This window comes from Rattus norvegicus, chromosome 18, assembly GCF_036323735.1.
Source record: "Rattus norvegicus strain BN/NHsdMcwi chromosome 18, GRCr8, whole genome shotgun sequence".
NCBI classification, from domain to species: domain Eukaryota; kingdom Metazoa; phylum Chordata; class Mammalia; order Rodentia; family Muridae; genus Rattus; species Rattus norvegicus.
In genome coordinates, this window is record NC_086036.1 from 64,098,933 (window position 1) to 64,111,430 (window position 12,498).

The 12,498-nt window shown below is 42.7% G+C and overlaps 1 protein-coding gene and 1 pseudogene across 22 annotated transcripts in view; one reads left to right on the forward strand and one right to left on the reverse strand.

Annotated features, from left to right (window-relative positions):
• Ldlrad4 (low density lipoprotein receptor class A domain containing 4) overlaps positions 1-12,498 on the forward strand; it is a 329,078-nt gene that overhangs the window by 309,844 nt on the left and 6,736 nt on the right. For 19 of the 22 annotated variants that reach the window (XM_039097102.2, XM_039097106.2, XM_039097104.2 and 16 more), the window contains one exon: positions 5,678-5,731. The exons of 2 other annotated variants lie outside the window; for them this stretch is intronic. In XM_039097102.2, coding sequence (XP_038953030.1) covers positions 5,678-5,731 — 54 coding nt within the window. Of the gene's footprint in view, positions 1-5,677; positions 5,732-10,956; positions 11,099-12,498 lie in introns of those variants that run through there. One more of the 22 variants, XM_063277576.1, reaches the window with a different exon arrangement.
• Positions 121-623, reverse strand: Trmt112-ps1 (tRNA methyltransferase activator subunit 11-2, pseudogene 1; annotated as a pseudogene).

Below are 12,498 nucleotides of genomic sequence, written 5' to 3' on the forward strand. Positions count from 1 at the left end.
AATTTCTTTAACAGTGGATAGTCTTGTTTTTTTTTGAACCTTTAATGAGAAATATATATATATATATATATATATATATATATATACACATACATACATACACACACACACACACACACACACACACACTATGGAGCTCAAGTACATGGTGGGCGGTGAGTCACTTGGGAGTTTGGAGTCACACATGACACATCTAGTTAACAGACCATAACAGATATGGTCACAAAATACCAAGAGGTGACTAACAAGGTTACGTCTCAGTCCTCTCATCGTTCAACAGCATATTGGGGATCCCGAGGCTGATGGGGAAAAGACGACCAGGTTCTGGGCATTGCAGGGTGCCCTCCAGTACATCAACCTCAAGTAACACGGTGCCTCTTCCTCAAAAACGTCTCATCGCGCTCAGAGCCTTCAGTCCGCGCTTTGGTTTAAGCCAAGTTTAAGGTGTCTGATGGCTACACAAGCGTAGCCCACTCCACTTTGGGGGTCATTTGTGCCAAGAAGTCGGGGTTGAACTGCATGGGTTTGATGCGGACCTCGGTGGCCTGCAGGCACAGCGGGAAGCCACACGTGCCCACGCCCCGCGCATGCGAGCTGAGAGGATTGTGGGTGAGCAGTTTCATGTTGTCACACCGGAGCTCTCGGGAGGATAGTCAGTTTTTACAAGGAATTTTAGAAAGCATTTCCATTCACCATAGTCTTGCTAATAGTTCAAAGTAAAATGAACAGAGGAGATTACATTAAAGATGTATTAATAAGATCGTCTATAACCCCATCAATCCACAGTGGTTTTGATTGCTGCCGAAAATATAAACAAGACGCAAAGAAATGGAAAGGCATCTTCTAGAGATGAATAAAACACTGACATCTTAACGGTTTCGAAAGTCTTCAGTATCTGTAGATATCTACAACCCAGGGGTGCTTATTACAGAAATTAAAAACAAATCCATCTGACAACTTCTATGATAGCCCTGGGAGCCATCAATAGCCGAAATGATTTTAAAGGAGAACAACAAATTCCAGAGCTGGTCTCATCATGCTTGACCTCGAAAATCAATACGACGTCAGCAGTAATTAAAGCAGTGATATTGGGATGAAGGATGATGGTGTGGGCTTCAGTGAAATAGATTAGACAGCTCTGAAACTAACCTTTCCAAAGAAGGTCAAGAGACCGCCAACCCGGATGCCAAAGACTCTCAATCAGAAAAGAACAGGCTTTTCAGAACTGATGTTGGAGGCTGGATCTCCACATGCGAAACAAAGTAGGGAACCCTGATCTTACAACACATCTAAGAATTGGTTTTTTTTTAAAACAATAGTGTAAATGTTAGAGCTAAAACTTTAAAATTCTGTCTTGGTTTGGCTGCTGGAAAACACCACCATGGGTTATAGACGGTTGGCCTTCCTTTACCACGGTCCTGGATATTGGATGTCAGAGTTCATAGTGCTGTGAAACACGGTGCCAAGGTCAAGTTCTTGATGTGACCTGTTTCTGGACTGGTGGATATAACGTCTTGTACATCTTATGTGGGGAAGGAGAGCTTGCTAGCTCCCTGGGCTCTTCTAAGATAACTGATTGTATATTCACAATGACCTCATACTCTTGACCGAACTACTTCCCTGCCCCTCCAAATACCTGCACATTGGGAACATTTCCTACCTCTTCACAGCCCATCCAAAATGTGTCAGGTGGGGGAAAACTAGTCTTTGTGCTCCAGATCTACACGTGACACAGTTTTCATTCTTTTTAGTAATAAAGACAGAGATCTGAAAGATCAGGCAATCATCTTCTCGGATACTGGGGTTTGTGTGTCAAACAGATGGGATCTGTGGGATGGCATGACTATTTAATGTTTTGAGACCGACCAGAAAGAAGAAACCATGGAACTGGTTTCTCAACTGTTCAGGAGAAAGTAGATGTGTGCCTTTAAGCCTGCAAACTTTTGTGCTCCCTTTCCACGGGTATGTGAATAAAAAGCCCAAACTCCCAGCATGCCCCAGTGAGCCAGTCTTCATGCTGTGCTCCTTGAGGTTGGCCATGGAGACAAGTTCAGAGGCTGAGCTCTAAGCCAGTGGTTCTCAGCCTGTGAGATGTGACCCCTTTGGGGGTCAAAAGACCCCTTCACAGGGGTTGCATATCATGATTCCTGACAGTAGCAACATTACAGTTGTGAAGTAGCAAGAAAACTATTTTATGGTTGGGGGTCACCCACAACACGAGAAACTGTATTAAAGGGTCAATATTAAGAAGATTGAGAACCACTGTTCTAGACCAGTTCAAAGTGTGCTTAACACACACACACACACACACACACACACACACACACACACACCCTGATGCACACATACATATACTTATTATATGTAAACTATAGAGTATAACCTGTATCAGTTATTCATCTGTTGCTTTAATAAAATTCCATGACCAATAGCAAATTAAAGAAGATAATGCTTAGCTTATGGTTCTAGAGGGAGAGTCTACAATGCTGGGGAAGGCATGGCATGGTGTTCAGAGTATGAGCTGGTAGATCATATTTATCTGCACACAGGAAGCAGAGAGAAAGCACAGGAAGTCGGGTGAGGCTATAACCCCTCAAAGTCTACTTCTAGTAACATACTTTTCTCCAGCAAGGCTTTCCCTTCTAAAGGGTCCATAAGCTTCCCAAACAACAGCGCCACCAACTGGGGAGCATGTGTTTAAATGCATGAGTCATGAGGGATATTTTTCATTCAAACATTAGCAGGCTGTATCTATATACAGCAAGTACAGTCACACACACACAGACACACACACACACCTCTGTCATGGGCCTTTTATAGACACAGACTGAGGGGCATTGTTATAGGAAAGCATTGTTATTGTTAAGGAAATACTTAGTGTGTTTATCACTGTCTAGGCTCTCACCACACAGAGCCTTGTAGACTTGGAAGAAAACTGTTCTACCCTGATGGGCAAAGGTGAGGGTGAGGAACTCTCTTACTGTATTATCTGGAGAATAAAAAATAGTGTGTTCATTCACAATGAAGATTTGATTGCAGGAAAAACTCCAGGGGGGTGGGGTGGGAAAGAAGCATATCATAAGCCTCAACGTTGCAGTGCTCTTTGGAACTAACCCTGTCCACTGTCTCCCGGCTACTAGGAGCTTTGCAAGGGTGCAGATTCCACCTTGAGGTCTGCGGTTATGGTTATCATTAGTGGACAGCCGAGGCACCAAAAGGTGCATGCGGGAATGTCTAAAGTGAGGAGAAGCCATTGAATTCCCTAGACAGGCCTTGACTTCAGAGACAAAGGAGGCCATGGTTGCAGAAGATAAGGCAGGGTGAGCAGAGAAAGGATAAAGTCAGGATGAGCAATTCTGCCTTCTATCAGAACGTTATTAGGCATCCATTGTGGTTCATGGGTGGCTGCCCCAGGTAATGACCCCACTAAGTAGTTCCCAGTGCAGAGTTTTAACAAGCACCTATAAGGTATGACAGGCCAAGTAAGGAGGGATGTCTGAGAGGCTGCTAGGGACTCCTTCTTGCAAGCGCTTTGGTCGGATCTGACAATTTGAAAATGTAGTCACTAAGAATAGTCATTGCCATTGAGAAAAGTTGAGCCCTTGTTCTTGATGGTGCCATTAAATGATTGGAGCTGGGCAGGAAGGAGGGAGGAGAGGTGGCAGTGACTGGTGGCAGTGTAGCTAGAGGATCTCAGAAATACCAGTGGACTTGCTCTCTGGAATCTGGTGTTAGTTACTCTTTTGCTGTACTGGGAAGGGGATCCATCAGTCACACCATTTGATTTAAGTCCTTTGCCTGTTGCCAGGCACAAGCTGTAATGATTCGTTACATAATTTCATAGTCGGACCCTTATGCCCACACTTCCTCCGAACAGCTGGGTCTGTTGATATTTTTGCTACTAAGTCCATGATTTCCTGGGAGTATCTTAGGAACGGGTTTTATGTATTGGACAAAACAATGTGGTTAGCAATGAAGTGAGTATTTCTGTTGGAACACTGGACACTGGAAATAACAGTGTGCACCTGCATCTGTTGGATGTTTCACTGTGGCTGTTTTTACTGAGGACTCTGCAGTCTGAGGAAACTCCATGATCTCCTGAGACCAAGTATACATATCCCTAGAAGTCCAAAAATACAGGTGTCTTCCCTCTGCAGAAGATCTTACTCTGACAATAGCAATGACAATAAACCAAGAAACTCTTGCAAATAGCCAATATTTAACCTCAAAAGGCATATCACCATGGAGTGCTTGGTAAACATGGTGTAGGAAAACAGTTGTTCCAATAATGAAGTTATATTCTTAGACCTTGATAGTCTAGTCAAAGTTTTTAAAATTCTTATGTATGTATGTATGTATGTATGTATGTATGTATGTATGTATTATATATTATGTATGTATGACTGTATGTGTGTATGTGTGCAAGTTTGTGTGCCCTGGTGCATGTGCAGAGTTAGAGGGATAACTTTCCGGAGTCGGTTCTCTCCTTACCACTTGGATTCTGGGAACCAGACTCGGGTCTTTAAGCTTGGCAGTAAATGTTGTCCCATCATGGCTGGTCCTTGCCACACATTTCTCGAAAAGACAGCTCCTATTTATTAATTATTAATTATGTCTGTGAATATTCAGGCTAAACATTAATAGAAGACCATGGAAGATCATCCAGGTTTTGGAAACTGCAATTAATGTTGAGAGCTGACCTGCATGGGGGGGGGGGTCGTCATGTCTCTGTGGCAGCCATAGACTTCAGGCTGTGTGGTGATGGGGGTATGTGTGGCATTTGATCCTGACAGGCCAAGATGATATAGTCTTCTGAGGAGGCTTCTCAAGGCTCGTGTACCCCAGGGGTCATTCAAGAGTAGGCCCTGACTGTGTATAGTTTGATGGCCATTTGAAGCACATGGTTACATAGACGAACCAGTATTTATGACTTCAAATCCATATGTCCAGGATCTAAGGTCTCTTATTTTGTCATTGGGTTACAACATTCCTCTTAGATGTGAGGCATGCAACGGGTCCAGCCCTTTCCGGTTCCCATGTTTTAGACAAGTGAGCCATTGTCCAAAGAGCAAAGTGATTTTTGTTTCAAAAAGGTGGGCCTCCAGAGCTTCCAGGGACTAAGCCACTACCTAAAGACTATACATGGACTGACCCTGGGCTCTGACCTCATAGGTAGCAATGAATATCCTAGTAAGAGCACCAGTGGAAGGGGAAGCCCTGGGTCCTGCTAAGACTGAACCCCCAGTGAACTAGACTGGGGGGGGAGGGCGGCAATGGGGGGAGGATGGGGAGGGGAACACCCATAAGGAAGGGGACGGGGGGAGGGGGATGTTTGCCCGGAAACCGGGAAAGGGAATAACACTTGAAATGTATATAAGAAATACTCAAGTTAATAAAATAAAAAAATAAAAAAATAAAAAAAAAGAACATAAGGCAGAGAACCCTGAAATAATGTAAATATCTGAATAGACATATGCCTTAGTGATTGTGGAAATGTACTGTGATCTACATTGTTTTGGACATTTTAATTAATATTATAAATTTTGGTAACTGAAAAAAAAAGGTGGGCTTAAAGATTTGGGGGGCCTACTGTTGCTGTTGTATGATGCACATGATTTTATTATGAAATGTGATTTTCTTATCTCTTGTTCTCCACTTCTCTCCTTCCCACCTCCAGGAAGGGTCCCTGTGGCCTTCTGACAGCTCCGTGCAGCGGCCAGGGGCTTCAGAGGTAAGACAGAGGCTGAGGGGAGAAGCCATGGCCACAGCCTTGGATTCAAAATCAACATTTGTGTGAAGTCATTGTCTGTAACTTTGCTTAAAAGGGCCATAAGGATTTCCCCTTTGAATCATGTGTTTAAGCTTTATGTAGAGAATAGGTTTAAAATTGCCGAATATTGGCTTATCTTGGAGCTACTGACTGAGTTTTGCAAGTATAGTCATAGTTTTAACATATCAACTTGACACATATACAATAATATGAGTTTTTGAGGCTAATTCTCATCACATAGACCTGGTTTGGCCTGTAACTCGCTATGTAGATCAGGCCAACCTTGAACTCACAGTGATGCACCAGTTTCTGACTCCCAAGCCAGGGTTAAAACATGTGACATAATGTTCTTCGATTATCTGAAGTTTCAAGTATTTCAGTATAAATATAAAATAACAAAACTTAGATGTACAAAGATCATGAAACAATGAAATTTGTGGGACCCAACGTATGTATTGGCAGTCAGACTAAACCAAAACACTCTCAGGAGAACTTCCCCGTAGCCATCTGGGTGAGGGTTGGAGGCACTGTGGTAGTTGGTGATAAATATATATATATATATATATATATGTATATATATATGTATATATGTATATATACACACACACACATACGTACGTACATACGTATGTATGTATGTATGTATGTATGTATTTACCACGTCTCAGAGGTTTCTTTATGGAGTTTTCTGTTTTTTTTTAAAGCTCATGTTGTTTGCAAGTAAGAGTAACTTACCTTCTTTCCTGTTTGTATCTCTTTTACTTCATTCTCTTGTATTACTGTACTAGCTGTGACTTAGAACACTATATTGAATACAAGTTCAAAGAGAGACCACCTTGGCTCCACTCCCGACTTTGGAGTTAATGTTCTAAGTGTTTCCCCACTTGGTATCATGTCAGCTGTAGGTTTGTCATGCATAGACTTTATTATGTTGAGGCACATTCTTTTCATTTCTAGGTTCTGCAGGGCTTTTGGCCATGAAGGGATGCTGACCTTGTTAAAGGTCTTTTCTGCGTCTACTGAGGTGTTCATGTAATTCTGTCCTCAGGTCTATTTATGTGCCGAATTAAATGTTCTGATTTGCATTTGTTAATCTAGCTTTGTGTCTCTGGAATGAGATCAACCTGGTCTTGTTGATGTGTTCTTGAACTTGGCTAGTCAGAATTTTCTTGAGAATTCTTGTATCTGTGTTCATCAGGGAAACTGGTCTGTAGTTAGTTTCCTTTCTCTGTTGTGTCTTCATAAACTTTTGCTCTTAGGGTATTTCTTGCCTTGTAGAATGAGCTCAGTAGTCTTCCTCCCTTTTCTAGTTTGTGGAATACTTTGAGGAGCACTGATGTTAGCTTTTCTTTGAAAGAAGGAGAAAGAGGAATTTCCATGTATTCGTTGTGGGTTTTTGTAGTTTGTCTTGCTATGGCTTTCCATTTTCATTGCATTATGACCTAATAAGAAACAAATGACTCCAGGTCCTTAGTGTTTGTAACCTATAATGTGGTCTATGGAGAGCAGATTTTGTGGACTCCTGAGAACACTGTGTATTCCATATCCGTTGCATGGTTGCATGGGTTATTCTAGACGATTTGTTAAGTCCATTTGAATTGTGGTATGCTTTAACTCTGAGGTTTCTTTGTTGACTTTCAGTTTAGATGCCCTATCTGGAGATGCAAGTGGGGTATTGAGATCACCAAGCCTTGTATTATGATCTATGACTTTTTTGTTTTATGGAATTTGGAGGTCCCCATATTTGGTGCATATGTATTTGTAATTGTTATATCTTCTTGAGTAATATTTCCTTTATTAATGATGACTTTATCCCTTCTAATTTTGATTTGAAGACTGCTTTATCATACATTAGAATAACTACACCAGCTTTTGATTTCCATATGCGTAGCAAAATGACTTCAGCTCTTTGAAATGTGAGTGCCTTCACCCATGAGGTATGTTTCTTGGAGAAATGGGTATATATTTCTATCTCTATATGTGTTTTACCTCTTTATTAGGTTAATTAAAAACATTTACATTTAAGGTTGTTATTGGGAGACGTTTACTAATTCCTGACCACCACTTCTGTTGCTATTCGAGCTAGTTATTGTTGGTTCTCATGGAGTTTGTTCTTTTCTGTGGTCTCTTCCTCGTCTGTATATAACATTCCTTTTAAGTCTCCTCGGTCATTTGACTTAAAGATCAGAACTGCTTCAGTTTGTGATTGCTTGAGACGTGCTTATTTCTCTGGCAACCTAGCTCTTCTGGATATCCCAATCTGCGGTTCCTTACTTTCAGGGATTGAGATCTGTCATCCCATGCACTCTTGGCTTGTAGGGTTGCTGGAGGTCTGGTGTTATTCTGATGGTCCTTCCTTTGCAGGTGAGTTTGTATCTTTCCCTTGCAGCTTTGAACGCTGTTTTCTTTCACTTGTGTTTTTTGCTATCTTGACTATAAAATGGCCGGAGTTTTCTGGTCATGCCTGTTTTGGGTTCTCAATGCCTGTGCTGTTTGAATGTTCGTCTCTTTACCCAGATTGGGATACTTTCTGTTTCTCTGAATACTCTATGCTTTTAGCGTTCATTTCAAATCTCTTCTACCCTGGAGAGTCTGGATTTTTCCTTAGATTTCTTAGCCATTGTCATTCTTGTTCATTCCCCCTCTTATTTGTGTTTGACTGGTGTGCTTTGTCAACCTTGCCCTGATTATCTTTCTTCTGCTTGGCTGAGTTTACTGGTGGAGACTTTTACTGCAGTTTTATTTGATTCCTTGGATATTACACTTCCATTTTCTTAGGGGCTTTTTTTTTCCCCCCAAAAGCTCAGAATCACACGTTGCCGTGATTTTCCATCTAAACATTAGTTTAGATAATTGTGGAGGTGTTGATTTTATTGAGCTCAATTCTTGCGAGCTCAATCCCCAGCACCATTCAGGAGAAAAACAGAAACAAAATCTGCTGTGATAGCAGTAACATGTCATGGTTATGGAAATACACCTTTTTTTAAAGATTTATTCATTTATTATATGTAAGTACACTGTAGCTGTTTTCAGACGCACCAGAAGAGGGCATCGGATCCCATTACAGATGGTTGTGAGCCACCATGTGGTTGCTGGGAATTGAACTCAGGACCTCTGGAAGAGCAGTCGGGTGCTCTTAACCGCTGAGCCATCTCTCCGGAAATATACTTAACACCAATGATAGCTCACTGATATATCACTGAGACGACCATATATAGCTGGGCGTGGTGGTGCACATTAATCCCAGCCCTTGGGAGGCAGAGGTGGTCAGATCTCTGTGAGTTCAGGACAGCCAGGGTTATGAAAAGAGATTATGTCTTTAAAAAAACGGGACCACTTATATATGACCATGAAGCTAAAATAGTAAAACATGGTATGAGTGTGTTACGGGTTTAAAATTACTTACGGTAAGTACAGAAATAATAAGTGAATGAAGCAGAGAAAGGAGACAGGGAGGAGGCAGAAGCAGAGGAAGCTAGATCAAGTAAAAGAGGAAGAGGAGGAGAGGTGAGGAAACATTATTAAAGGACAAGAGATTAGGGGGAGGAGGAGCAGGAGAAAGAAAATAAGGATTTCTCAATAATGCATAAGTTGGAAAACAATTCAGATAAGTACAAGAGGAGGGGGGGAAAGTGACTAGCAGTGATTCTCAGCCTTCCCAGTGCTATGACCTTTAATACAGTTCTTCACGTTGTGCTGACCCCCAACCATAAAATCATTCTGTTGCTACCTGGTAACCGTAATTTAGCTACCGTTAAAAATTGTAATGTAAATATCTGATATGCAGGACATATGACACATGACCCCTGTGAAAGGGTCGTTCAACCCCCAAAGGGGTCATAGCCCACAGATTGAGACCCATTGGTTTAAGAGCAGACGAGACGGCTCAGCGAGTGGAGGTGCTTGCCGCCAAGCCTGATGACCTGAGTTCAGTGTCAAAAACCCACATGGCAAGGAGAGAACAAACTCCTGCAGTCTTTTGACATCCTCCCCACCCCCAATGTGAACTGTGTGTGAATGAGAGCATATGCCTGTAATGTAAACGTAATAACTTTAAAAACATTAACAATAACACGAAGTCAAAATACTATTGACTATAGAATGGGGAAGGGAAAAACTTGAACAGGAAAGAGAAAAGGAAACTTAAAGGAAAAAGAAGATATTTTCAGCAATCAAAAGACGCAAAAAAAAAAAAAATAGAGGAGCATGTGAAGGGGAGGAATAAAAACATAAAACATTTTTAAAAATACAATACAAATAAAAACCCTGGTGTGTGTAGTAATACAGGGGAGCCATGGGCCAGTGAGATGACATGGTGGGTAAAGATGGCCACCGTCCGGCCTGATTCCCCCAAGTTGTCCTCTGATCTCCCCTCATGTGCTGAAAGCCACGTCCTGCCCCTCCCCTGTACACAAATAAATGAAATTCATATTTTCTCATTTATAAAAAGAATCCCAAAGGCGAATAAAGATGTGGCATTGGAGCCTGATTCTGGGTCCTTGAGAACTGGAGATTGCCACTTAGATGCACGGAGGGGCAGGGGGCAGCTGAGTCTGTACTGGACAAGTATATGATGTCTGACAGAGCTGTCTTTATCTTGACAGTTTTCCTTTACTTACCAGGAGTCTCTGGTGACCATAGTTAGCTTTGTAGTGGAGGGGTGGGCAGGCTGTAACAACCTTCCCGGTCTCCATGACCATAATCCTAGGGTGGCTGATGTTTTAGCTGGGGTGTGCCTCCCCAGTGCTTTGAAACTGAGGAAAGCAAGCAACATACTGAGCTTGCCCATGTGGAGGATCCGTGTTCTCTACACTGAAGATCTCCTACTCCTCATCCTGCTGGAAAGGTGCAGCTTTTGTAGTGTCAGATACACTTCTGGGACAGCAGAGGTCTCCCAAGTTTTTAGCAGTAAAAGGGCAGATAGGTGGTTCTAGCATTTTATCCATTCACTGGCCTCTGGATCAGAACGATTGCATTCCAAGATTGTTCTCAATCCAAGTTATCTGTTTCAGGCTATCCAGGGGGAAATGGTCTCTTTCTATATACACCCTAGCATGAACCTAGCCTCATGTTTCCGCCCCTCTTTGGCCTGACACCGTCTACGCATCCTGATGTCCACAACTGCCTCACTGTGTCTTCCCTCATCCAGGGCCTGTGTCGTCAGATCACAATGAAGTTGGCTGACCTTCAGCTGTTCCCAGAGCTTGGTTCCCTGGGGCCGCTCCATTTTAAACAATAGATCCTACCTCAGTGTGGTAGCAGTACTGTCCCCTGAGTCATAAAGTGTGACCGAATGGGACCTTCTCTGCTGATGATCTGACCACTTAGGTAATTGCTAGCTCGGCAAAGCTTGCAACTGTGTCTGATGCCCATGGGAGGTGAGGGCTTGTCCTAGGGGTAGAGACACCAGTCTCTCCTCCAGCTCCCCTCCTGTGCCAATCAGGCAACCAAGTAGCTGGGGCTGTATTCAGCTCATTTCTCCATGCTGCGTTTCCCCTTCTTCTTTTGACGTCATTTGTGGATTTCTGAAGCGTTTTCTGCCCTTGGAATAATGTCTATTTCCCGTTATTCTGACTTTCTCTTTCACCACCTTACATGCTGGTAGCCTATACTTTACTGTTTTAAAGAAGACTCCCAAGAGTTTTAAAGAAATTGTATGTTCTGAGTTCATTTTGGGAAAAGAAATCTACAATGCTATTTACCTTGAAATGTAAAATTTTCCATATTAGCAACTTAAAACCGCTGTAGTAAACTTATAATGAAATGACTGTAAAAGTATAGAAATCTAAAAGAAATCCAAGAGTTTCTGGTTTATTTAGCTATTCGCAGAGTATTTAACCTCAGAGACCCCTGTCCCTTGGCTCAGCCATGGGATCCAGAGCTGTCAGGTCCCAAGAAAACAAAAGGCTTGCTCTGCCTCATCTTATATTTTATGGGTAGAGCCACTGAGGCTTGGATGAAGTCATCTGTGACCTGGCTCCTAGAGGACCACACCATGTTCCCTGCCCCAGCCCTGCTCCCTGCTCTCTCCACTCCATGAGGTCTCATTTCAATCTTTGTTGCCTGCCCCAAAAATTCCAGTACATCCAAGTTTTCAGTTAGTTATCATTCCCTACTAAGTTTAGCCCTTCCAGATATGCTAATACACATTAGGTCTAACCCCGCCCCCTTCTTGAAAAACAAACAAAATGACTCTGAATGTCCTAGTTAGGGTTTCATTGCTGTGAAGAGACACCATGACCACAGCAACTCTTGTAAAGGACAGCATTTAATCTCCCTATCAGAGGGGGAGGAGTCACCTCCTTACCAAGGACCCTGCACTTTACAGCTCCGGGATCAAGAGCAGCAGATGGCACTGGTTCAGAGGTTCAGTCCATTTTCATTATGGTGGGAAGCGTGGCAGTGTCTAGGCAGGTATGGGTGCTGCAAGAGCTGGGAGTTCTACGTCTTGTTCCGAAGGCAGCTAGAAGATTGTCTCCCAGGCAGCTAGGAGAAAGGTCTCAAAGCCCATCCCCAAAATGACACACTTCCTCCAACAAGGCCACGCCCACGCCAACAAGGCCACACCTCCTAATAGTGCCACTGCTTGGGTCAAGTTATTCAAACCACTGCACTAGACAAGTTCTTTTTTGTTTTACATAGGAAATAATGTGAGGCGTGTGTGTGTGTGTGTGTGTGTGTGTGTGTGTGTGTGTGTGTGTGTGTGTGAAACCTGGTGTGAACACAGA